Source organism: Schistocerca gregaria, chromosome X (genome assembly GCF_023897955.1).
Source record: "Schistocerca gregaria isolate iqSchGreg1 chromosome X, iqSchGreg1.2, whole genome shotgun sequence".
Classification (NCBI taxonomy): domain Eukaryota; kingdom Metazoa; phylum Arthropoda; class Insecta; order Orthoptera; family Acrididae; genus Schistocerca; species Schistocerca gregaria.
Window position 1 is genome coordinate 160,209,790 of NC_064931.1, and position 23,754 is coordinate 160,233,543.

The 23,754-nt window shown below is 38.6% G+C and overlaps 1 protein-coding gene across 2 annotated transcripts in view; it reads left to right on the forward strand.

The window, feature by feature from the left end:
• The window catches only part of LOC126298438 (guanine nucleotide exchange factor C9orf72-like), an 86,165-nt gene that overhangs the window by 51,474 nt on the left and 10,937 nt on the right, over window positions 1-23,754 (forward strand). For both annotated transcript variants that reach the window (XM_049989766.1, XM_049989764.1), the window contains one exon: window positions 19,916-20,077. In XM_049989766.1, the coding sequence (XP_049845723.1) occupies window positions 19,916-20,077 (162 nt within the window). The remainder of the gene's footprint in view (window positions 1-19,915; window positions 20,078-23,754) is intronic.

Genomic DNA, 23,754 nt, shown 5'->3' on the forward strand with positions numbered 1-23,754 from the left:
CACATCTGCTTGGAGCAGGGCCATTTTCCTTCAAGGGCCATTCAGAAGTCCACCGTTAGTCAAGTGACAGGGAGACAAATGCTCGTCATGTTCACGGTATTTTTTATAGAGTAACATATGGCCCCTCAGGTCATTCTAAATGGGGAGCACCTCAAGGAGCTCGGCATTCATTTTCAGGGTACAGGCTTGGCAATCCCAGGTTTCTCAAGCTGGGAAATGGTGAGCACTGCCATACATCTCCCATAAGACCTGGACACGTTTCAGTAATCACTATGCTCTATGACGGTGGAACATTGTTTGTCACAGGGAATGGGGATCTTTGCGTAACTGCCTGGACCGTGAGTATGGTAAAAACCTCTATAAAAAAACTGAATCTCAATGTGGGGTGCATGCCGATGAGGCGTGGCTGTTGAGATGGAACCCTCAAACTTATTCCTTTCAACTCCCAGCAGAATGAGTGTACTGCTGGTGGGTATTGATGCCCGTTGCTACAAGAGGACTTGACGCCAGTCCTGATACAGGAATTAATTCAAATACTTATGTTTCTAGGAATGTAACATGAGCTACTAGACAGCATGTGTTTCTAATAATTAAATGGAAAGAGGGCAGTATTGGAGAAAGTTTCACCTTTCTACATTCTAAATGGTTTAGAGCGTATAGCTGACAGTTTAATCTCTGTAAGCAATTGAACAATGTGGTACCATCAGTTGAAACATCTAGTTGCCAACAAGCAATGAGCCTTCAGAAAGCTAAACACCTCAAGGAATATGCCGTTGAAATGAGCTACGCGAGTTGAAATGGAGCTACGCGACACCTTCAACTACAGCGAAGGTAATGCATTGTGCACAGATCTTGTAAATCTTCTCAGAGAGGAACTGCAAGATTGGGGGATCAGGAAGGTGTCATGGAAACACAAAATACAATGAAATTGGTAGATGGCGAACTAGTCAGATTGGATTCCTTTATCCATACATTCAGTAGCACAATACTTCCAGAACATATCGAGGCAGGTTTCCCGTGCTTAAATGTGTGGCCTTATTTCCCCAGCTCGGTGTGCTGTTTTTAATGTCAGTGCTTTGGGTACACTACTCTCTGTTGAAAGTGATAGGACACCAACAGAAAGTGTGGCAAGGTTAGAATCACCCTGCCTGAACTAGAGACTGCAGCATCTGCCTTGAAGAAAGGAAGATATATGCGCTCAAAGCAACAAAGTGCATCCTGTATAGTGATTCAACTCTTAAAAAAGCCTATTTCGAAAGCTGATCCCTCTACACACACACACACACACACACACACACACACACACTCACTCACTCACTGTACACCTTTTTGTATTACACATTTGTGGTGGAAAATGATGCAATCCACTCCACTAACATTCGTATTCAATTAGTTAGTGTGTGTAACAGGATCAATACTGCTGTGTGTGTGTGTGTGTGTGTGTGTGTGATCCATGCGGATATTACTATGATAATAAGAGATGTGTAAATGCTCTTCTTGTATTCACCTGGATGTAACAGTCATTCTCCGTGGCCAGGGCCGTGTTGTGCTGAGCTGGATTGCGAAGTGTCAGTGTTCGGGCCAAATGAAACATAGTTTACGGCAGCAGCACCGGCTTCACGTGTCACATCACAGGCTATCAGGAACATCGACTTCAGTGAGAGAGCAGGCGTGTGACATCAGTGGCTGTGGAGACAGCAGAGGCATCAGCAACAACAGTGTCTGTATGGTTATGTGTGTACCAACAAAGCAAGGGCATGGCATCTCGTCCACTCAGTATGAAACTTCTGAACATTCAGAAACAAGTAATGTAGAGTCAGACGAACTTGAAGACATAATACAATACATTGATGAGGAGCTCGGCGTAACCAGAAAGGTTACTGCCACAAAATACTCACTCATTGAGAAATATGACACACAAAACTGACTGGGCACAAAGAATGCCTGGAAAAAGTTAATACCAGGCTTAGGGAGGGAAACAAATCCAGATGGTTCGGTCGTTCGCTAGTGTGGCAGCCACTGCTCCGCTCGCTCAGGTGGCTGCCACAAAATCAAACATCAAGACCACACAAATCAAGCAAGCTACCTGAAGAAAAATGATCAGAATCAAGGAGATAGAGACAGCAAACAGTGTAGTCATAATTGAAACTGAAACAGAAGAAGAAGTCAGGAAGCTGAAACAAAATTTGAAGCAAAATAGAAGTATGATATGCCACCCTGGAAGTGAGCCGCCCAGGAAGTGGAGGCCAACAGTGATAGCGTAGGATGTCCCAGTTACCATGCCAGAAAGTGAATAAACTGATTCAGTGTATGAACAGAGCTTGAAGGGAACCACCTGTAGGAAACAGTTCTTAGAAGAAACAAATGTTAGGTTTAAAACAGGTCCATGAGAGAAGGTGACAGTAAATTATATGTTGAAGGCAATCCACAGAAAAAAATATAAGCACATTGTAAAGTACTGAAAGGAAAGCAAACCAGTATGCTCCTGCTGTAGGGATTGACTATCTGAAAAAGGACTGTAACTATGGCAAGCAAGCTCCAGTGTGCGTCCCATGTGCAAAAAGGAACAAATTGTGCAGTCAACAAGGTAAAGACTGTGGAACACACCAAATTATCTTGGAATGGGATATTCAAAGAACAGAATATGGATTCTGAACCATTAAATAATGTACTAATGAGCATCACAGGTAACCACAGTTGAAGAAAATGAAACACTGTCCACGATAAAATCATTAAACCTGAGCCCATTGATAAGATGGATTATTATCTTTGTAAGAAACAAAAACTTCCATCAAAAAGAAAGCAGGATGCTTGAAGAGCCAAAAGATTCTTGTCCAGTGTGAAGGGTAGGACAAGAATAGTCATAGTGAAACAAACTGGAAACGTCGCTTGCCATATAGACAAGGGTGATAATAAGATAAAGAATGAAAAAGCCAATAATAAGAATAATAGAGAGGGAGAGAGGAGTTTCTGGAGGTGGCTACGAAGAAAGGAAAACAAGGGACAGACAGCATGCCTATCTCTAGACAGGAAAGACTTAAAGAAGAACATACTCTCAAATTCAGAAAACGCTGAAAGTTCAAAGAATGCAAGGTGTGAGAGCATTCAAAGCATTATTGTAGCAGAATGTGATAACCCACAACAGCCAGTAGAGGGAGATTATGAAAATACACACGTCATAGAAGAACCTACAGATGGCAACAGGAATTATTCAAAGGATATAAACAGTGATGGACATGACATGAGCAATTGAAGAAGTTTGTCTGGGCCTGTGACCTGTTTACAGAATGTGTGAAAACACAATGAGAGAGCTAAATTGAAGGAAATCCTTGTGTTAAACATATAAATAACACACACGGTTAGGCACATTCATTCAAAGAGTTGGACCATAAATTTTCCAGTCACAGAGGAAGCTGATCATATTCAGATCAGTGTCAACTTGCCTACAAATACAGAGGAGCTACAGACCGTAATTGACATCATCTGTAAGAAGAGGCAGAAGGCACTTGATATAGAGCATGTGCAATTAGTAATGGCACATGACCAAATTATATATGATCATAGATTAGAATGACCCCATAGCTATGTGCGTACTAGGTTCCCACAGCAGTGACATACAATCAACTTGCACCCCAAAGGCAATGAAATGTAGACAAATGATTAAAATTGGCCAGATAAATGTGCGCAGTGCTAAGGTGATTCAAAAACTCAGAAAAATGTTCGAAGATATGGACCTACACACATTATGTATACAGGAGCCATATTCCAGAAGTGGAGCATCACCCAACATTCCAGTTACAGCACAGATCATATCATCAGGTCATTATCCAATGGCCTCCGTTGTATTGCCAGATGAAGATATAACAGTGACAGAGATACATCAACTATGTAACGAACATGAGGTGACAACAGAAATAACGACTGCCTGAATAAAACTTCACATAACTAATCACTATTTTCAATGTGACCAGGAGATACGACGACATATAGAAAAGCTAAAAACTGCAGCAAGACTGTGTCGACATGAAAGACATTTTCATAATGGACACAGGTGTAAAATCAACGTTGTGGCATAGTAGAGTAACTGATGAAAGAGGACTCTACCTTCCGTACACTGTACAAGAACTTTACTTTCACATCACGAATAGGCGTCTTGAAGTGCCTACTTTTCAAAATCACACGGGTGTGGCAGCATATGTAGATATCACCCTAGCAGACTCAACAAAATGTGACCACATTGCAAACCACAACTGACCATTATCTCCACAAAGTGAATTGGGAACTTTTAAAGGCAGAATTTGAGATGTGACCACTGCAAGGAACTGGGTTTGAAGTTGACACCAAAGCTGACAAATTGATGCAGGCGTTGCTGACAGCACAAAACAAGGTGGGTCCCAACATTTGTTAGCAAATGGAGAGGGTTTAAAATTCCCTGGAGTCTCACCATGCAGTGGCAATTAAGGCTGAGTTTCTAGTGAACAATCAAACAACAATAGAAAGAATTACTACGCCAAATAAGAATATAAAAATGGGAAACATACATCAAGCACCAAATGGTAACAGATGTTGGGGTTTTCCATACAAACTTGCAACATGTGAGGTTTTATGACCAACTGTATTTTCAACTGGGATACATCAGTACAATGCTTACTCAGAACTCTGTTGCTAGACAATATGATGATGGAAGAGACAGGATGCCATCAGCATCTTCACTCTGAATTACTAAAACAGCATGTGAATTATAGTGTTGTGATTCCATTTGTCCAGGAGGAAGTGAGACTAGTTGTAATGAAATTTAAAAAAGGAGAAAACACCAGGCCTAATAGAACTATGGCAGAAGTGTTGCATCAGCTAATGGACCAAACTGCACCCTATATAATTTTGCAGGGATGGGTGCCCAGAGTCTGGATGATCTCGAATATCACTGTACTAGCCGCTTCAGTCTGGAACCGCGTGACCGCTACGGTCGCAGGTTTGAATCCTGCCTCGGGCATGGATGTGTGTGATGTCGTTAGGTTGGTTAGGTTTAAGTAGTTCTAAGTTCTAGGGGACTGATGACCACAGATGTTAAGTCCCATAGTGCTCAGAGCCATTTTTCACTGTACTAAAAAGAGGGGAAAGCAAAGACCCAAGGAAATTGAAATCTTACAAGCCAGTTTGTTTGGTAAATGCTCTAGCCAAATTACAGCAAAAGCTGCTATGCCAGTGCCTTGAGGGACCACAGACACACAATAGGTAACAGACAAAAAGTACAGCTACAGGCATAATGATTGATATAGCTGGAGCGTTTGATAATTGATGGTGGCATGCCCTGTTGAAAAGACTGAAACAGATGGACTGTGCCAAATGGCACTATAACAGCCTATGAGATTACTGCACAGCCAGGCAGGTGCAATTAGAATGTCCTGGAAAGAAAACTATGAAAATCATTGCTACTAGGTGCCCAGAGAGCTCTGTTTGCAGTCCATAGTTCTGGGATGTTGGCATAGAGCCATAACTGAACTAGATTCAGAGTATAACAAACACTAGAGGGTGCATCACCTACACAGCAATCTGTGATTACAATATCTGCCAACACAAGGACTAAATTAGAGGAAAAAAGTAAGTTAGTTCGTGAAAGACTAAGTAGTTGGTGCATAGAAAACAAACTAATGATAGCAGCACGCAAAACACTTAATATGTTACTAAAAAGAACATTACCAAAATTGAGAAACCACACAATCAGAATAAATGACCAACCTGTGAAAAGAAAAGAAGTACACAGGCACCTTCATATCAACATCAACGAAAAGCGAAACTTTCATACATGTAGAAATTGTCTGCCAGAGAGGAATTAAAATCCTAAAACAAAATAGTAACAGTTGGCCAAAGACATTTTCAGCTGCCACTAAGTGCGGTAAGAAGATACTAAAAAGTGATGCTAGTTGTCATTGTGAGTATGGGTTGAGCAGTTGGATGCATAAAGCCAGAAAAGTATAGGCAACACAGGCTGTATGCTGACTGCAGAGTAGTATACTTCTGCACCTGAAAAGCGCATGTAGAACTATGCCGACTGAGGCACTGCTGGTGATATTAGGGTTGCTACCTTTGGACCTAGTTGTAAAAAAAGGGCAAATCTGATAACGTAACGGAGATACTGGCACAAGAGCCACACAAAATAAAAATAATAAAGGCGTACATTGATAGAGAATGGCAAGAAATTGGGGACAGTGCAGAAATAGGGGAACAGAACTTACCAGTTCCTTTCCAACAAAAAAGAAACATCCAGAATGAACAAGGGAGCTGTACACTACCTTTTGGGACATGGCCTATGTCTTAGCTACTTTCTGAAAGTACAACAATGCACCACAGACACTTATAAATGTGCAGCAATCAGCACCCTGGAACACATCATCTGGGAGTGTGCCATTAGACAATATGTTACAGACCAGGACAGGAACATCTTTGGTAATACACCGGTGTATAACATAATTAGGAATGAAGAACTGTGGCATAATCTGAACTTGCTAACAGCTAAAGTACCAGCTTATGAACTTCAAGCCTACGTAACTGAAAGACGGTCAAGAAGAGACCATACATCATGACAATGAGACACACCATGATAGTGTATCCACCTGCAACAACCTTCTGGAAGCAGGGAGATGAGCCTCAGGAAGGGCCAGGAAGGACTTAGTGCCATTTCCCAATTTCTGCACCTCAGGTGGCACAACAGCACAGCCCCTGTGAATCCCAAGTTGTCTCTCAGTGCACTGGAGGCCAGCATCGAGACAAATGATAACTCTAGCTTGGTTCTGATACCAAGTACAGTAGTGTAGTGCTATGTAATGTAGTGCTGTATAGCAGTGTAGTACAGTTATAAATTGTAATCTGCACCAATGACCAAAGGATAGTATGTATTTTTTTTCCTTTCTTCTATTATAAGATTTTTTTTTCTAATTCTCCCACCTCCCTGAAACACCATAATGGTTAGTTGTACTAACACATTTCAAATTTTGTTAAAATATTATGTGATATATTCATGCCAGTCCATGTGCAACATTCGGTGTATTCTTGTATCTAGATAACAGACTAAAGGAAATGGCAAATAAACAAAATGTCGGCATTTGTCAGTGCTGTTGTAAAGGCACTGATATTCTAGAGCCCATGCCCCTCTCCCCCACGGGGCTCGGGTTTGATTCCTGGCTGGATTGGGGATTTTCTCTGCCCGGTGACTGGATGTTCTGCTGTCCTCATCACCATCATAATTCGTCACAGTGGGTAAATTTGATTGTGAAAAAATTGGACTGCATAAGAATTGGGACTTTGTACGGGCGCTAATGACCATGCAGTTGAGTGCCCCACAAATTAAACATTGTCATTACCGCCATGCACGTAGGACAAGGTCCTTCTCCCTTGTCTTCAAATAGAACACAGCCCTGTGATGCATGGCTTTGTGCTCCAGCAAGAGCACACTCCAATGTGTGGTGCTTGTGATGTGTAGATCACGGTGCACTATAGTTTATTAGATTGTGTTTTATGTTCAGACCAGGGGACACCAGCTCATTTGCTGACAGATTTGCCCTCCATTGTAACTGACAATCAAATAAACATGGTATGGTTTTTAAAGGCTTTTGGTGCGATTTTTAATGTTTTGTGAAATATCCTATTTGCTCCCTAAAGTTTTATGGAGAAATTTTTAATGTGTTATCTCGGTGTCTGGCTCATCCATAGTTTTATTAGCCAGTCACATTTTTCTTTATCATTACTTCAGTTTTTCTCTTATGCTACTTGGATTTTAACGCCACTTTTAGAACATCTGCCCATTTTATGCTATCTTATAAAGGATGTGAGCTAGTTTGATGGTGTGGATGATCATGAGTGAGGTTCAGGGAGAGTACATGTACTTATGTAAGACTGACTCTTCCTAGTTTTATGCTGTTTTAACTGCATTCATTTCTACTTATGTTTGTAAGGGTTCTGATAACTTCACGTTGAGAGCCAACAACAACAACAGCAGCAGTAGCATGTGACGAAACTCTTCAGAAAAATTGGAGCCCAGGGCGTTTGGGGGTTACATGCAGGATACAGCAGAGCCTCTGCTGCCAGCTATTGCATTGTTACGCCTCAGGATAGTATTCTCGGCAGGCACCAAAAATTCATACAGGTTCTACCTTGGCAGCTCCCAGCCCAAACTGCCAGTGTCAGTGACCAGTATACTGCCAACTAGGGAAAATGCTGAGTGAGTTGCAGCAAATATTGAAGCTATTGCGGCATGGGGGAACAACTGAATTCCAAAGCCTGCAAGCAAAGCGTAATGAAAATGTGGAAGCTGAGAGATACTGTCATACTAGGGACAAAGCAGAGTTTCATAAGGAAGGTATTGTACAATAAAACAATGAGTATACAGGTGTTGTCTCAGCAGAAAAGAGCCTCTGAAAAGTGAAGTTGCAAAGGCCTGAAGTCACTAAGAGAGCTGACTGACAGTGATGGAAAAATCAGGACACATCATAACAGAGTGCACTGGAAGTACCAATACAAATACCCCACACTTCTTAACAGATGGCTGATTGCCGACTACCTACTGCGTAGTCTCATCCCTTGTGTCAGTTCCAGTGAGAGGGTAGGCTATGGGTCAATCCTTGGCATGCCTAGATGTCTTTGATTGTCTATGGAACCACGAGTCCAGCTGGAAGGACACTGCTGCACTGCCAACTTCCGAGCCACTGCTGATGAGGTCACTATCACCCGGTAGGTATGCTGGAGGTTTGATCTGCGTGACCTGGACACTGTCAATCATCTGCCTTCGTGAGGGGGAGCACTGCAGCTACTCATCCCATTCCTGTGGCTGACATCGATGCTGCCAGCTTCTGAACGGAGGCTGAGAGATGCCACTGTGAGCCAGTGAATACTTCAGGTGGACCTGAGACCCAACTCCTGAGTGTAAACCTCAAATGACAACGAGAGCACTTAGGAGATTGATATATAGATTTGGAGACAGCCAGAGTTCGATTGCCCTGTGATATAGCAGCCACCATCCAGCACTTCACTGTGCTGGCAGTACTGGTGCATTGGCTTTCCACTGCAGACAAGATGCTGGGTTGGCTGAGGCATGGTGCTTTGTAAAACAGTCCTGTATTATTGCCCAATAAACGTGTTATTGTCTGTGTTGTTTTCTTGGTGCTCCCAAGTGTAACTAGGTCCTTGCTACTGAATCCGACTCTGCTCACTCCTGATGAATGTAGGATTCTGGGATCACACTCCTATAGTATGCTCAGTGTCCAACAGCTGCAAGTTGTAGCTTATGTTGGCACTAATGACTCCTTTCCAGTACAAAGACAATTGCTCAGTAGCATTCTGAAATGAAGAAGACCACTCTCCTCACTTATGTCACTGCTTAAACAAAGTTCAAACTGCAGCCACAATTTTTATGGAGGATGCAGCTCTGCTGTGTAATTTAATAATGATGGCATCCTCTTGGGTAAAATGTTCCAGGAGGTAAAATAGACCTTGACTCAAAATTATTTGACAGCATGTCACAAACTTGATACTTAAAAACGTGTTGATATGTAGTCTGGGCAATGGCTTTTCAAGGAAAAAGGCTTTATAAGAAAAGTCACAACTGGTCTTCTTTGGATCATGGGGTGGACTGTTAGATATGTTACTTGCATTGATGGCTTAGAGAACTGGATGGGTTAGACAGATTGGAAATTAGTCAGGGAATACAATAGACGATAAATGGTAAGTTTGAGAGCTGAAATAGTGAAAGCACAGCAGAAAAGTAGGGAAAAAGACAAGGTGAAGCAGAAATCCTTGGATAATATGAAATAATAAATTTGGTTGGTGAAAAGAGAAAATATAAAAATTCAACAGATGAAGCTGGCAAGAGAGAAGACAGGCATCTGAAAATAAAACTGACAGCAAGTGCAAAGTGGCAGTGCAGGATAGTGAGAAGAGAAATACAAACCTGCGTGGGTGGGACTATAGGAAAGACAGAGGTCACTTGTAGAAAAATTAAAGAAACATTGGAGAAATGAGAAGTATGAGGGGTGTTTGAAGAGTCAGTGCAAAAATAAAAACTACTTAAGTGTTTGGGATAAACCTTTTTTATTTTTCGACATAGTCCTCTTTTAGACTTATACACTTCATCCAACACTGTTCAGAATTGTTGATCCCTTCCGAATAATAGCAATTGTCCAAGTCTGTAAAATAGCTATTAGTTGCTGCAATCACCTCCTCATTTGAATAAAATGTTTGTCCCGCCAGCCATTTATTCAAATTGGGGAACAAATAATAGTCCGAGGGGGCCAAGTCTGGAGAACAGGGGGGATGTGAAACGAGTTGGAATCCTATTTCGATTAATTTTGTGACCAAAACTGCTGAGTTGTGTGCTAGTGCATTGTTGTGATGGAAAAAGACATTTTTTTGCATTCCAGTCACCGGCATTTTTCTTGCAGCTCGGTTTTCAAAAGGTCCAATAAGAATGAATAATAATCACCTGTATTAGTTTTACCCTTTTACAGATAGTCGATGAGGATTATCCCTTGTGAATCCCAAAAGACAGTCACCATAACCTTTCCGGCCAAAGGAATGATTTTCGCCTTTTTTTGTGCAGATTCTCCCTTAGTAACCTATTCTTTAGATTATTCTTTGGTCACAGGAGTATAGTAATGTATCCATGTTTCATCCACATTGACGAAATGATGCTTAAAGTACTGCGGATACTTCTTGAACAGCTCTGCAAACCATCTTTGCAACACTTCAAACGATCCCATTTTTGGTCAAGTGTGAGCAATCGTGGAACCCATCTTGTGGATAGCTTTCTCATGTCCAAATGTTGATGCAAAATATTACGTACCCATTCATTCGAGATGCCCACAGCACTAGCAATCTCTCGCACCTTAACTCTTCTGTCATCCATCACCATATCATGGATTTTATCAATGATTTCTGGAGTTGTAACCTCCACAGCAAGTCCAGAATGTTGAGCATCACTTGTGCCCATATGGCCACTCTGAAAATTTTGAAACCACTTGTAAACTGTTCTAATTGAAGGTGCAGAGTCACCATAATATTTATCAAGCTTCTCTTTAGAGTTCTGAGGTGTTTTGTCTTTCATAAAGTAATGTTTAATCACCACACAAAATTCTTTTTTGTCCATTTTTTGAGAATCACTCTTCTTCCTTGATGCCAAACACAAAGAAATAGACCAATATAGTTGAAACTTGGTGTGCATTCTTTCCAAAGATGCTACTAACTAAACATGACCTGAATACGTGCCGGGGGTTCCATATCTCGGATTTTGCACGGGGCCTGTAAATTACTTGAATGACCAACCAGAAAATAATGCTATCGAAGTTCCATTATCTATAAATCCTTTTCTGCAACAAATTATTAGAATAATTCAAAAGACTGTTTATCTCACCAGACAGGGTAATGTTATAATACTACACTCACCACATGGATTTAGAACACGGGGGACATACAAAGTGTGCAGGACCAGATCTGGTGAAGCATTCAACTACTTGCTGTTCACAAGGAAGCTCAATTTCTAACAGTTCTAATTAAATGTGATCCCTCAAAAGGTACCTGCACACAGTTGTCCGTGGGCTACATTCATGGTTGCCGCTAGCAACACAACACAATCCATCATGAAGTTTAGCACTGACATGCTGACTAATGGCACCACCACCAATGAGTGAGCAAATCTCTAAACCGTTGGCACACCTACCTCAGTGCTGTAAAAGTTCTGTGCACCATAAATTACTAATAGCTATCCCAATTTGGATTGCACTGACTTGTTAATTGTTTCTACTGTAGATCCGTGTTTAAGGAGCATTTCATATCTATATCATAATAAACACAGTCGGTACTAGTTCTTAAATGGAACTTTGGTATTTACCATCTGAACAGTCTCTTCAGTTATTGCTGTACCTTTTCCAAATTACATCAATCTTTTTGACACTTAGTATGTCATAATCGTTCTCTAGACAGAATATTTTGCTGTAACCTCTGTGTTTAAGTTTATACCTAAATGGTGGATTATTTGTTGTTGTTTTCTGACTTCTAGTACAAAATTTAAATTTTCTTTAAAAACTCAAGGATTATTGAAGGTAACTTTACAGAACATCAAAATTTTAATTCTGATAGTGGAAAGCCCAGCTTAAAATATCAACAATTATGAAAATGATAGATTGTTACCCACCGTACATATTACAAGCTGAATTGCAGACAGGCACAACGAAAGCTGTTACACACTGAGCTTTCGGCCAAAGCCTTCTTTAGGAAATTAAGGAACACAAACACACACACACACACACACACACACACACACACACACACACACACACACACACACACACACACACACAGAGAGAGAGAGAGAGAGAGAGAGAGAGAGAGAGAGAGAGAGAGAGAGAGAGCAGGCATACCTCACACCTGCTTGTGTGAATGTGTGCCAAGTTGTCCTTTTTTTTCTGAAGAAGGCTTCAGCCAAAAGCTCAGTGTGTAACAGTCTTTTTGTTGTACCTGTCTGCAACTCAGCATGTCATCTTTATGGTGATAAGCAACCTGTCCTTTTCGTAATTACAAAAATTTTATCTCTCATTCTTTACATCCCACATAAAACATCAGTTTTTGAGGAAACTATTTATTTCATGATGTTTAAATTCTGTATTTCTGACTTTTATATACTTCATCATTCTGACAACAAATTACATAATTATAATACTACCAAATTTTTTTGTTACATAAACCTACGTCAGATGCACGAATAACCAGAGTTGCACACTAGGCTTGACCTTGGGACTGTGTAGAAGAGAGAGAAGTGGAAGTACCCTCCTCCTCCACCACCACCACCCCCTCCCCCATCCCTGTTGCTAGGCAGCTAAAAGCAAATAAGAGAATGTTGAAAAATGGAAGTAAAATATAGCAACAAACTTGAAGGCACTATTATGGAAAGGGGTGAGGAACAGATGAAAATGAGGTGTGAGAAACGATACTGCAATAAGAATGTAACAGAGTGCTGAAAGACCTGGGTTTGCAACAAGGCACCTGGTGAAGATGACATTTTGCAAGAATTATTAAGATCTTTGGGAAACCCAACTATTACAAAATAGTCTTCACTTAATATGCAGGCTATATGAGACAAGCACAAAAGCTTCAGATAGCAAGAAGTGTGTAATAATCATAATATGAAAGATTATCACCAGATCGTCATTTTAATAAGGAAGAACTTCCAAACACTGACACAAAGTATCTACAGAAGAGTGAAATGGCTGCTAGAAGCCAACCTGGATCAAGATCAGTCTTCGTTCTGGTGAAATGCAAGAATACATGAAGCTACACTAACTCTGCCACTTACAGAAAAGGTTGAAGAAATATAAACCCACATTTGTATATTTAGGAAAGGCTTTTACCAATATAGGTTGAAAATCAGAAGTCGTAAAGCACAGAGAGTGAAAAATAATCTGTAACTTGTACTGAAACCAGATTTGTTATAAGAATTAAGAGATACAAATGAGATGCAGTAGCTGAGAACGGATTAAGATACAGTTATAGACCATCCCCTATGTTACTCGACCTTATATTAAGCAAGTATTAAAGGAAACTAAGGAGAAATTTGGAAAGGGAATTTAATTTCTGAGAAAAGATAAAAAAGTGTTTAGTTTGTCAGTGACATTGTAACTCTATCAAAAGGCGAAGGACTTGGAAGATCAGTTGAAAGAAATGGATAGTGCCTTGAAAAGAGGCTATAGTATTAACATAAAAAAATAAAAGATGTGAACAGAATATAGTGGAACGAAGTTATGTAATTTGAGGGAACTAGATTCTGAAATGAAATGCTTTATGTCGTAGATGAATTTTGCAATTTGGATAGCAAAATTTGGCAGAAGCAATTGGGATATAAAATTGAGACTGGAAACCCCAAATACAAACATAAATTTTAAGAGGTAGTTTCTGAAAATATTTGTTAGAAGTGTATAATCCTTATTTCACTTCCATATAATGCTAAAAAGTACAGATAAGTAGACAATAGAAACTTTGACAATTTTGTTCCAGCCCCCCCCCCCCCCCCAGCCAAGACAAATTTCATGAACAATAATGATCTGTTGTACAATGTGAAAGAACAATGTATTATAAAACATTTTACCACATAACCAGGCTTCAAAATTACGGATGTGGCAGCAAATGCGTCCTAACCAGCCACGGTCCGCCCCATTAGCTGAATGGTCAGCACCTTGGATTGCCATCCACGCACTTGGCGGCCGAACTTCTCGTCTGGGAACTCCGGCCATTGACGCCATACGCTCATTTCCTTTACACAAGAATGATGTAGCCTACCATTCACTAGGGAGATATTCTAATTTTAACAGCTAAAATCAAATAAAAATTAATTTAAAATACAGAGATGTGTTTGTTTTACCATCCAGCAAGGTCATTTACCTGTAAAACTCTGTCAATCGTGCAAAACATGAATAGCGCAAGTTTGAAATCTTGCATAGCATATGAAACTTTTTTAAAATAGTTATGTGTTTTTACATGGGAATTGCTAAAGTCATTGTCAGCATCTCTGTCAATTTATTTGATTGCATTTTCAACATTCACATGACTTCCTGGTGTATAGGGCTCACTATCAGTTAATGATCTCTCATCAGTTACACTGCCAGAAGCAGAGTTCATTTTGTTTGCAGATGACACAAGTATTGCAATAAATAGTATGTCGAGTGTAGTTGTAGAAAGATCCGCTAATGATATTTCCATGGATATTAATAAATGGTTTAAAGCAAACTCACTGACATTAAACTTCGAAAAGACTCACTATATGCAATTCAGAGCATGTAAGAGGTTTCCACCCAGCATATGCATAAAGTACGAAGAAGAGCAGATAGAAGAGGTTGACAGTCTTAAATTCCTGGGATTACAACTTGATAATATATTCAGTTGAGAGGAGCACACGACAGAACTGCAGAAACGCCTTAACAAATCTGTATTTGCAATTCGAGTGTTAGCGGACATAGGCGACATAAAAGTGAAAACGCTTGCATACTTTGCCTACTTTCATTCCATAATGTCATATGGTATAATATTTTGGGGTAGCTCTTCAAGTCAAACAAAAATGTTCAGAGTCCAAAAGCATGTAATACGTATTATTTGTGGAGTAAATTCACGGACGTCCTGTAGAAACCTCTTCAAAGAACTGGGTATACCAACTACTGCCTCTCAGTATATTTACTCCTTAATGAAATTTGTGCTAAATAATATGTCTCTTTTTCCAACAAACAGCTCAGTTCATACATACAATACCAGGAACAAAAATGATCTGCACAAGGACTTAAAAGCACTTACTTTAGTTCAAAAAGGGGTCCACTACTCAGGAACACTCATCTTCAATAATTTGCCAGCAAACATAAAAAATTTAGTTACAAATAAAGATCAGTTTAAAAGGGGCCTGAAAGACTTACTAGTGGCCAACTCCTCCTACTCCATTGACGAATTTTTTAATAGAAACAAATGATGTATTGTATATATTCATACTATTTGTATTGTTATTTCAGCACAAAAAAAAGAAAAAAAGTGACATGTTCCACATCCACTAGGATCTCCTCAATACGGATCTATGAAATGAAAAACTAATCTAATCTTAACAGTGTATATTGTAAGACATTGTAGTGTGTGACTCGCATGTGAATTTGTCATCTTCAAACCATTTTGTAAACGTATATTTTTAGAATGTGCATTGTCAGTCAAGTGCCATCTATGAAATGGAAACACTATTCGACAAGAAAAGTGAGACTAACAAGCTACATAAAACAGAAGTATAGGAAAAGATTCAAAGGAACTGTCAGAAACGCATTCTTTGCTGCTGTTTGTGATTCCTGTACCAATCAACAATGAAAAATATATTAAAAGAATGGACAGCCACATTAATTCATATTACACTAATATTTGAGGATAACCATATGTATAAATATGAAGTGTAATAATCATGTAGGCTCAGTTGTATGTGAAGCAAATGTACTAGGAAACTGTGGGATGTCTACAGAAGAGAGCACATATAAAACGCTCCTATGGCCCATATCCGAATAATGCTCAACTATATAGGACCCATATAAGGTCAGACTAACACAATGCCCAGACTCTACAAAGAAGGCCGATTTGAATGATGATTGACTTGCCTCACTGGCAAGACATTGTAACAGAATTATCAAAAAATTTTAACTAGCAGATATTTGAAGAAAAACATTGAATGTCTCACAAGAATCTGTTTAGAACACTTCTGGCACTGTCTTTCTGGCCATAAACTACAAATACTATTCAGTCTCCTATGCATCTATCCACAAAGATAGTGCATATAAAACTGGACAAATAAGAACTCACACAGATGTGTATGACCAGTCATTATTAAATGACATTGTGGCAAGCTCATTTGGAGTTACTCCTTCTCTCATTAAAATAAACTATTGTTGTAATTAACAGGATCTTCCGTCGGTCCTTGGTAGAAGAACATTATAATAAATGAAAAGCACCATTTTGCTTTTGTTCTACAATATTTCTTTTATTGTTGACTGGTTTTCGGCTTACTAGGCCATCTTCAGACATTTAACTTCTTTGGTGATAATACTCAGTAAATGTCTGAAGATGGCCTAGTAAGCCGAAAACCAGTTAACAATAAAAGTAATATCGTAGAACAAAAGCAAACTGGTGTTTTCATTTATTACTGTTGTAACTGTATGATGATGATGATAATCATAATCTTGTTTTTATATGTTAATTTTAATTCCTTCCTCATGCTGTATGCTGCAGAAGCAGTTTTCACATAGTTAACTTTGTTGTCCCTATATCAAACTCTCTGACACCATTTCTTGCACAGCTGATGCTGATGGGAGTAGTTCCAAAGATAGGCAGTTTTGGATACATTTTAGTAGAATGCCTATCATATCACATTTTATAAACTTCATACTTGACTCAAGAACTGCCTGAACAATTCCAGAACATATCCTTGAACAGATATAATTCATACCACAACTTGGTGGTAATGGATTTTCAAATACAGTTGAAGAAAGCGAGAGGAGGAAAACCAAGAGAAAAATTTGATATAGAGAAACTAAAGGAGGAGAGTAAGGACGGTGAGCTGGAAAAAACATTTATGTCAAAATGTTGCAAATGAGAAATGGAAGAGGATGAGACAAAACCATAAGAAATCTGCAGAAGAAGTGGGGGGAAAAGATGTACAAAATGCTGAATAATGAATTATCGGGAGAAACAGAATGAAAGAGAGGCGAAAGAAATAGAGAAACTAGAAAATGAAGGAAAATATAAAATGATGTATAGATTCGCTTCTGAACTAGTCTTTGAAACAAAGAAAAGCAGGACAAGTATGGGAACAGAAGGAAGTTATGGTACTATGGTTCATAAACTGGACAAACTGTTGGGAAAGTGCAGATTGCCTATATGAGGCTGATCAAAAACCAAACAATACTGATCTAGAAGAGGATATGAGTTACAGAAGAGGACAAAGGATGCTGCATCTTGGAAGGAGAGGTAGAAAGGGTTTTAAGAGACATGAAGAATCATGAATCATGTGGAATTAATGGTTACAGGGAGAGTTGTTTAAGTACCTTGGGAGTAGTGGTGTGAAAGAACTAACTCATCTGTGTAATAAGATGTATGAAAAAGATAAATGCCTGGATGACTTTTAGCAGTAATGATGTCAGTTGAGAAAAAATACAATGCCAACAAATGTGAGGATTTTAAAACCATAAGTTTGATTTGTAATGCAGCAGAAGTTCTACTACTGGTGATAAATAGAGCATTCATGGAAGACTAGAAAAAAGTATGGAGAGGAACAGTACTGATTTAGAGGAGAGAAAGGTACAAGAGATGCAACTGGACTGCTGAGAATTATAGGTGAGTGATACATTGAAAGAGGAAGAGAAGTTTAGTCTGTTGTTATTAACTTTGAGAAAGCTTTTGATAGAGTACAGTGGAATAAATTAATGGACGTTTTACGGAAGAATGGTGTCAACTGGAGGGTAAGAACATATACCTACGACAGAAAATACAAGTACAAATTGGGAATGAAATGACAGATGAAAGTCCAATTGGAAGGGGAGTGAGGTAAGGCTATTCTCTCCACTCAATACTGTTTAACATATATTTGGAACATATTAATCAAAACAGTTTCAAACAAAAAAGGGGAGTGCGGATTGGTAGCAGGATGATAGCATGTATTCGATCTGTGAATGATGTGTTATCGGCAGAGAGCAAAAAAAAATATATGGTGACTGGAATGTTAAAAGAATTAAGACCTGCAAGGAGTTTGGAATGAGAATTAAAAAGAAAAAGACAAAAATGTATGGTGATAAGTGCAAGAAAAGGAAGAACAACTATAAAGTTAGGGTAAGACACACAGAACGAGTTAGTGCTTACAAATATCTGGAAGGCATAGCTACAGATGACATGAGATGTAATATTGAGATTTAATAAACGATTGCCAATAAGGTATTTAATAAGAGGAGGGGGCCTCTTATGTGATTGTGTGGGCAGGGACCTGAGGAAGAGACTGGCGAAGAGCTTTATGTGGAGTGTGAAATTATATAGAACTGAGACATGCACACTGAGGAAAAAGGAAGAAAAAAGAGTAGAAGCATTCAAACTTTGGATTTGGTGGAGGGAGGAAAGTATAAAATGAGTAGACAAAGTGAGAACGTAGTGGTGAGAAGAGTAGGGGAAGAGAGAGAAATTTTAAAGGTTATCAGGAGGAGGAACCACAATTGGCTTCGACAATGGATGAGAAGAGACTATTTACTGCTGGATGCTACGGAGCAAATGGTTAATGTCAAAAGAAGAAGATTATGCAGAAGGTACGAAATGGTAGGTAGTATGAGGACAGGAAAGAAGTGTGAGGAATAAAGAGGGTAGCAAATGACAGGAGTGTGTGGAGGGCTACATCTGAAAACCTGCCTTTGAGCAGAAGCAGAACACTGATGATGACGACTCCACTCAGGATCAGGTCGTCTGTCTACATTTCCATTGAGTGGGTGTTGTGTATCCTTCACTTGGTTCATCATTGGGAACTCACTTGACAACAATGAATAACTTTTTCTGTGGTAAGACGAGAGGAGTGGCATGTTTAACGTTCTGCTTGGATGTAGTCACTGCATTGTCCTGTCATTGGGCAAATTTTTTGTAAAGGACTATAGATAAATAAGGAAAACAAGAGTCAGAAAAGAGGGGACCACTAAGAAAGAACTCAGTATGCAATATTAAAGCTTTTAAACAGTTACATAACAATTATAAATAATAGCTGTGTTTCCACTGTCTTAGCGACTGAAAGTGGAGGTCAGTAAGCTGTGATCTGTTGTACTTCCTCACTGCCACACAAGTTAGACAAAGCTATATCCATTTGTCTTTTTTGTAGATTTCTGACGGAGTGGTATAATAGTACCTAACAAACCATATTCCAGCTTAATTTGTTACATTTACTTAAAAAGAATAGTGTCCGTAACTTAGCTGCATACCTCTCCTCTTGTATTAAGTGACAATGTGAAGGGCATAGTTCATATTTAAGAAGTGTGTTGCTATGTTAAAATGACTTGCGAATTGCTTGAGAAATTTCTGTGGCTAACTCACAGAACAATCACCTTTTGCTTAGCAGTTACTAAACTACATGTACGTGATCTATAATTTTATGCTCAAATGTATGTTTTCTATTAAATATTGGTTGTGTACAGAGAATAATTTCAAGGATCAATTTCTAAAATAGTATGTTTCAAAAATTCTATAGCTGATACAGAAATTCACAACTGCAGTAACTGTAATATGCCGTATCAGCCATAATTTTTGTACTCGGAAATCAATCTCACAACTCGTACAGTTTGTCTGCCACAATGTATATATTTTCTGCTTCAGTGATGTGTAATATATCTTATTACAGGAGCATACTGCATCCTGTGAAGGACAGTGCGTCATTAGTTCAAGAACTGTTAAAGGACTTGAGAAGATTGCAGCCACCAGATTGGGCTAAAGTTGTGACATTATTTGTACAGAAGATCAGCACAATGGCACACTGTCTACTAAGTCAGATTCATTGCTTAAGGTAGGTTGAATCAACACATAGAAAAATTCTACATAGCTGAATATTGTATGAATATGCAATAACTAATTATTCTTATTTGAAAACGACATTAAACAGTCATGTAAAAAAAAAAAAAAAAACCATGGATCACTAGCGGAATTAAAATATCTTGTGAAAGAAAAAGGGAAATGTATCAGCTGGCAAGAACAAGTAGAGATCCAGCAGTAGTTGCACACTAAAATACTACTCAAAATTAATAAGGAAAGTTTTAAAAAAAAAAAAAATCAGTGTGAAATGAGAGGCAGGGTAACTAACCAAAGAACAGGATATGATCACTATTGAATTAAATGGAAGCACTATAAATGATGAGACAGGGGTAATAAATTTATGTAATAATCATTTGTTAAATATAGTAGAAAATACATAGCTAAACAGTTCAAGAGAAACACCACAGCAATATGTTTAAAAATCAACATTCATAAAATTCAGTCATATGAATGTATCACCAACTTCTACCCCTGAAATTAAAAAAATTATTCATTCTCTCGAAAATAAAAGCTCATTTGGATTTGATAGTGTCTCCAGCAAAGTGCTAAAGATTTGCTCCCATGTAATAAACCCTGTCTTATCTGAAATGCGTAATACCTCAGTTACTCCAAGCATATTTCCAGAAAGATTTGCCTTTGTTAAACCCCTCTATGAGAAACGTAATAGGAGAGATGTCAGTAACTACCGACCTGTTTCACTGCTGGCATCATTTTTCAAAATTTTTGAGAAGGTGATGTATTCTAGAATTGTATTCTACCTGAGCAACAATAATATCATCAGTGAATCACAGTTCGGATTTCAGAAGAGATGCTCTGCTGAGAATGCCATTTACACATTCATTCACGAAATTTTACAAGCATTAAATTACGAAGTAGCACCAGTTGGTATTCTCTGTGACCTTTCTGAGGCATTTGTGTGAATCACAGTATTCTCCTAGATAAACTGAAGTTTTATGGGATTGATGGTATAGCTGGATAATATCATACCCAAACAAAAGAATGCAAAAAGTTGTACTTCGTAATTCAACCAGTGTAACAAGGGAAGTTTCTTCTGACTGGAGAAATCACGCGTGGTGTTCTCCAAGGCTCAGTCTTAGGTCTGCCACGTTTCCTCATACATGTATATGATCTTCTGTCGAATATTCAAGAAGCAGAATTAGTTCATTTTTGTGTGACATTATTTCCTCGCGAAGTTTGTTGTAAATAATCCACTGAAGTTCAAAAAGAACAGTGAGGTACATAATTACAGCACCAGAAGAAAAAATGGCATCCATTACTCTACACTAAGGTTGTCTTTAGCACAAAAAGTGTCGCATAATGCTGCAACTAAAATTTTTGGTCACTTACCCAGTCATTCAAAATATTTGATGGACACCATAGTAAAAGTTTGAAAACTATCTGAAAAAGTTTTTCCTTGGAAATTTCCTTCTGTTCCGTGGAAGAATGTCTATTGTAATGTTTTAAATGTGGTGCATAGATTGTGCAAGTAATCTGTGTAACATTAAGCTAACTAGCTAATGGTAACTGGACTCTCTTCCCCTGCGTTGTGTGACAGAGGCCATTTTATACCACTGTAAGCTGCTCCTTGACCTTTTTCATTAGCATATGGAGTAAGAAGAAAATTACTGTTATGTACTTCTGCACTCAACTTGTTCTTAAGATTATCATTAATATAGGATTTGCTGATGATGCCATGGTGCACAAGGTGTTGAACTTGAGTGACTATAGGAAGATACAAGATGATTTTGACAAAATTTTCAGTTGGTGAGGTGAATGGCATGTAAGTTAATGGGGGTGAGTAGGAAGAACAAACCTGTAATATTCAGATGCAGTATTACTGATGTCCAGCTTGAGACAGTCAAGTAATTGAAATATCTGGGTGTGATGTTGCAAAGCAATATGAAGTGGAACGAGCATGTGAAAACTGTCATAGGGAAGGCAAGTGGTTGACTTCGGTTTATTGGGAGAATTTTAGGGAATGAAGATTGAAGGAAGACATCAAAGCAATTCAGAGGAGGGCTGCTAGATGTGTTACAGGTAGGCTCAAACAAAACTTGTTATGTAGATGCTTCGGGAACTCAAATGGGAATTCATGCAGGGAGGGCAGTGTTCTTGAAACACTATAAAGAAAATTTAGAGAAACAGCATTTGAACCTGACTGCTGAAAAATTCTGCTCCTGCGAACGTATATCACACTTAAGGACCACAAAAATAAGATTGAGAAATTAGGGCTCATATGGAGGCATACAGAGAATCAGTTTTCCCTCGGAAACAGTCACATCGTTAATGAAGAGTTTGAGGTGGTGACTTGTGTAGTAAATTTGGGAATTTTAGGGTAAATAAAAATTCCTGTGGCTCAGCTAAAATAAATAGTAAAGATCTGCATAGAATGTATGTCTTAAACCCAGACAGATCCTAGCCACACACACTTTTAATAACAAAACAATTGATTTACTAATTGTTCCGAAGTGGCTATCTATTAAAGTGTGTGACTGTATATTTGCCTCTCATAGGTAGTTACAGATAAAGATAATAACAGTGAAGAAACCAAAAGTTACAAAGATAATCTTTGAATGGGCAAATGAAACAGTAATTGTTTATGGAAATAAGTAAGCAAGAAATCAGCCTTAAGTGGAGGCACAAACAATTTGTGTTGTTGCCTTGCAACAAAGTAATTAGCATTTCATCCTTCATGAGATATACACTTCTGACCTCTAAAATTATGACCCTTGCATTTTACCACTAAACACCAACGTAAACGAGAATGACCAAATTACACAGTTGTCTTATTTATATACAAATGACACTGTTTCCTTATTGTACAAAATCAGATCATTTGTGAAAGGCATTTGATATCATATCACATTGGTTCATAGTTAACTGAGATATGATCATACAGAATATTCTCTCAATATGTGGCTCGCTCAAGAGGTTTGGATGATAGAACTCTGTAATTTATAGCGGGTGACAGATGTTATGCATAAGCAATATTGGTTGTGCAGTAAGAAATATTGACAGGGTCACTAATGTTATCAATAAACATAAAAGCTTATCAGATAATATCATAAGTACTTTGCTTGTGTGCTGATTATGCTCTTGTATCAAAGAATGTATCATTCACAGGATAGTTGTAGAAAAATGGAGAACAACTTACATTATTTCTAGTTAGTGTACAGAATGGTTGTACTCTTTCTAAACACACAAATGGCTGTAATAAAAGAAGGAAAATATGTAGGTCATATCTAGTTACAGTATTATTGCTAAACTTCTGGTGCCTGTAACTGTATTGGTGTAATGCTGTATAAAATGGAGCAAATGTTTAAAATCAATAGTAGGGAAGGCAGATGGAAACGTGTAGTAGATCTATAAAGGAAACCACGTACTATACACTCAGGTGATGTATTCACAGTACTATTGAGTATTAGTGGCAGTAAAAATCAAAATAATATCAAGAGACACGCTATTCTGCAAGTGCACTCAGTTAAAAGAAATTGGAATTGTTGGAAGAAAAGTGATACCCAACCTTCGTGGCTGTTTAAAATGGCATGCTGAACTGGGATTTGAATTTGAGATGTCTGCCTTATGCAGGTATTGAGTATTAGTGACAGCTAATGTTGAAAGAATCAACAAGACGTGCCACTAGGATCAAAT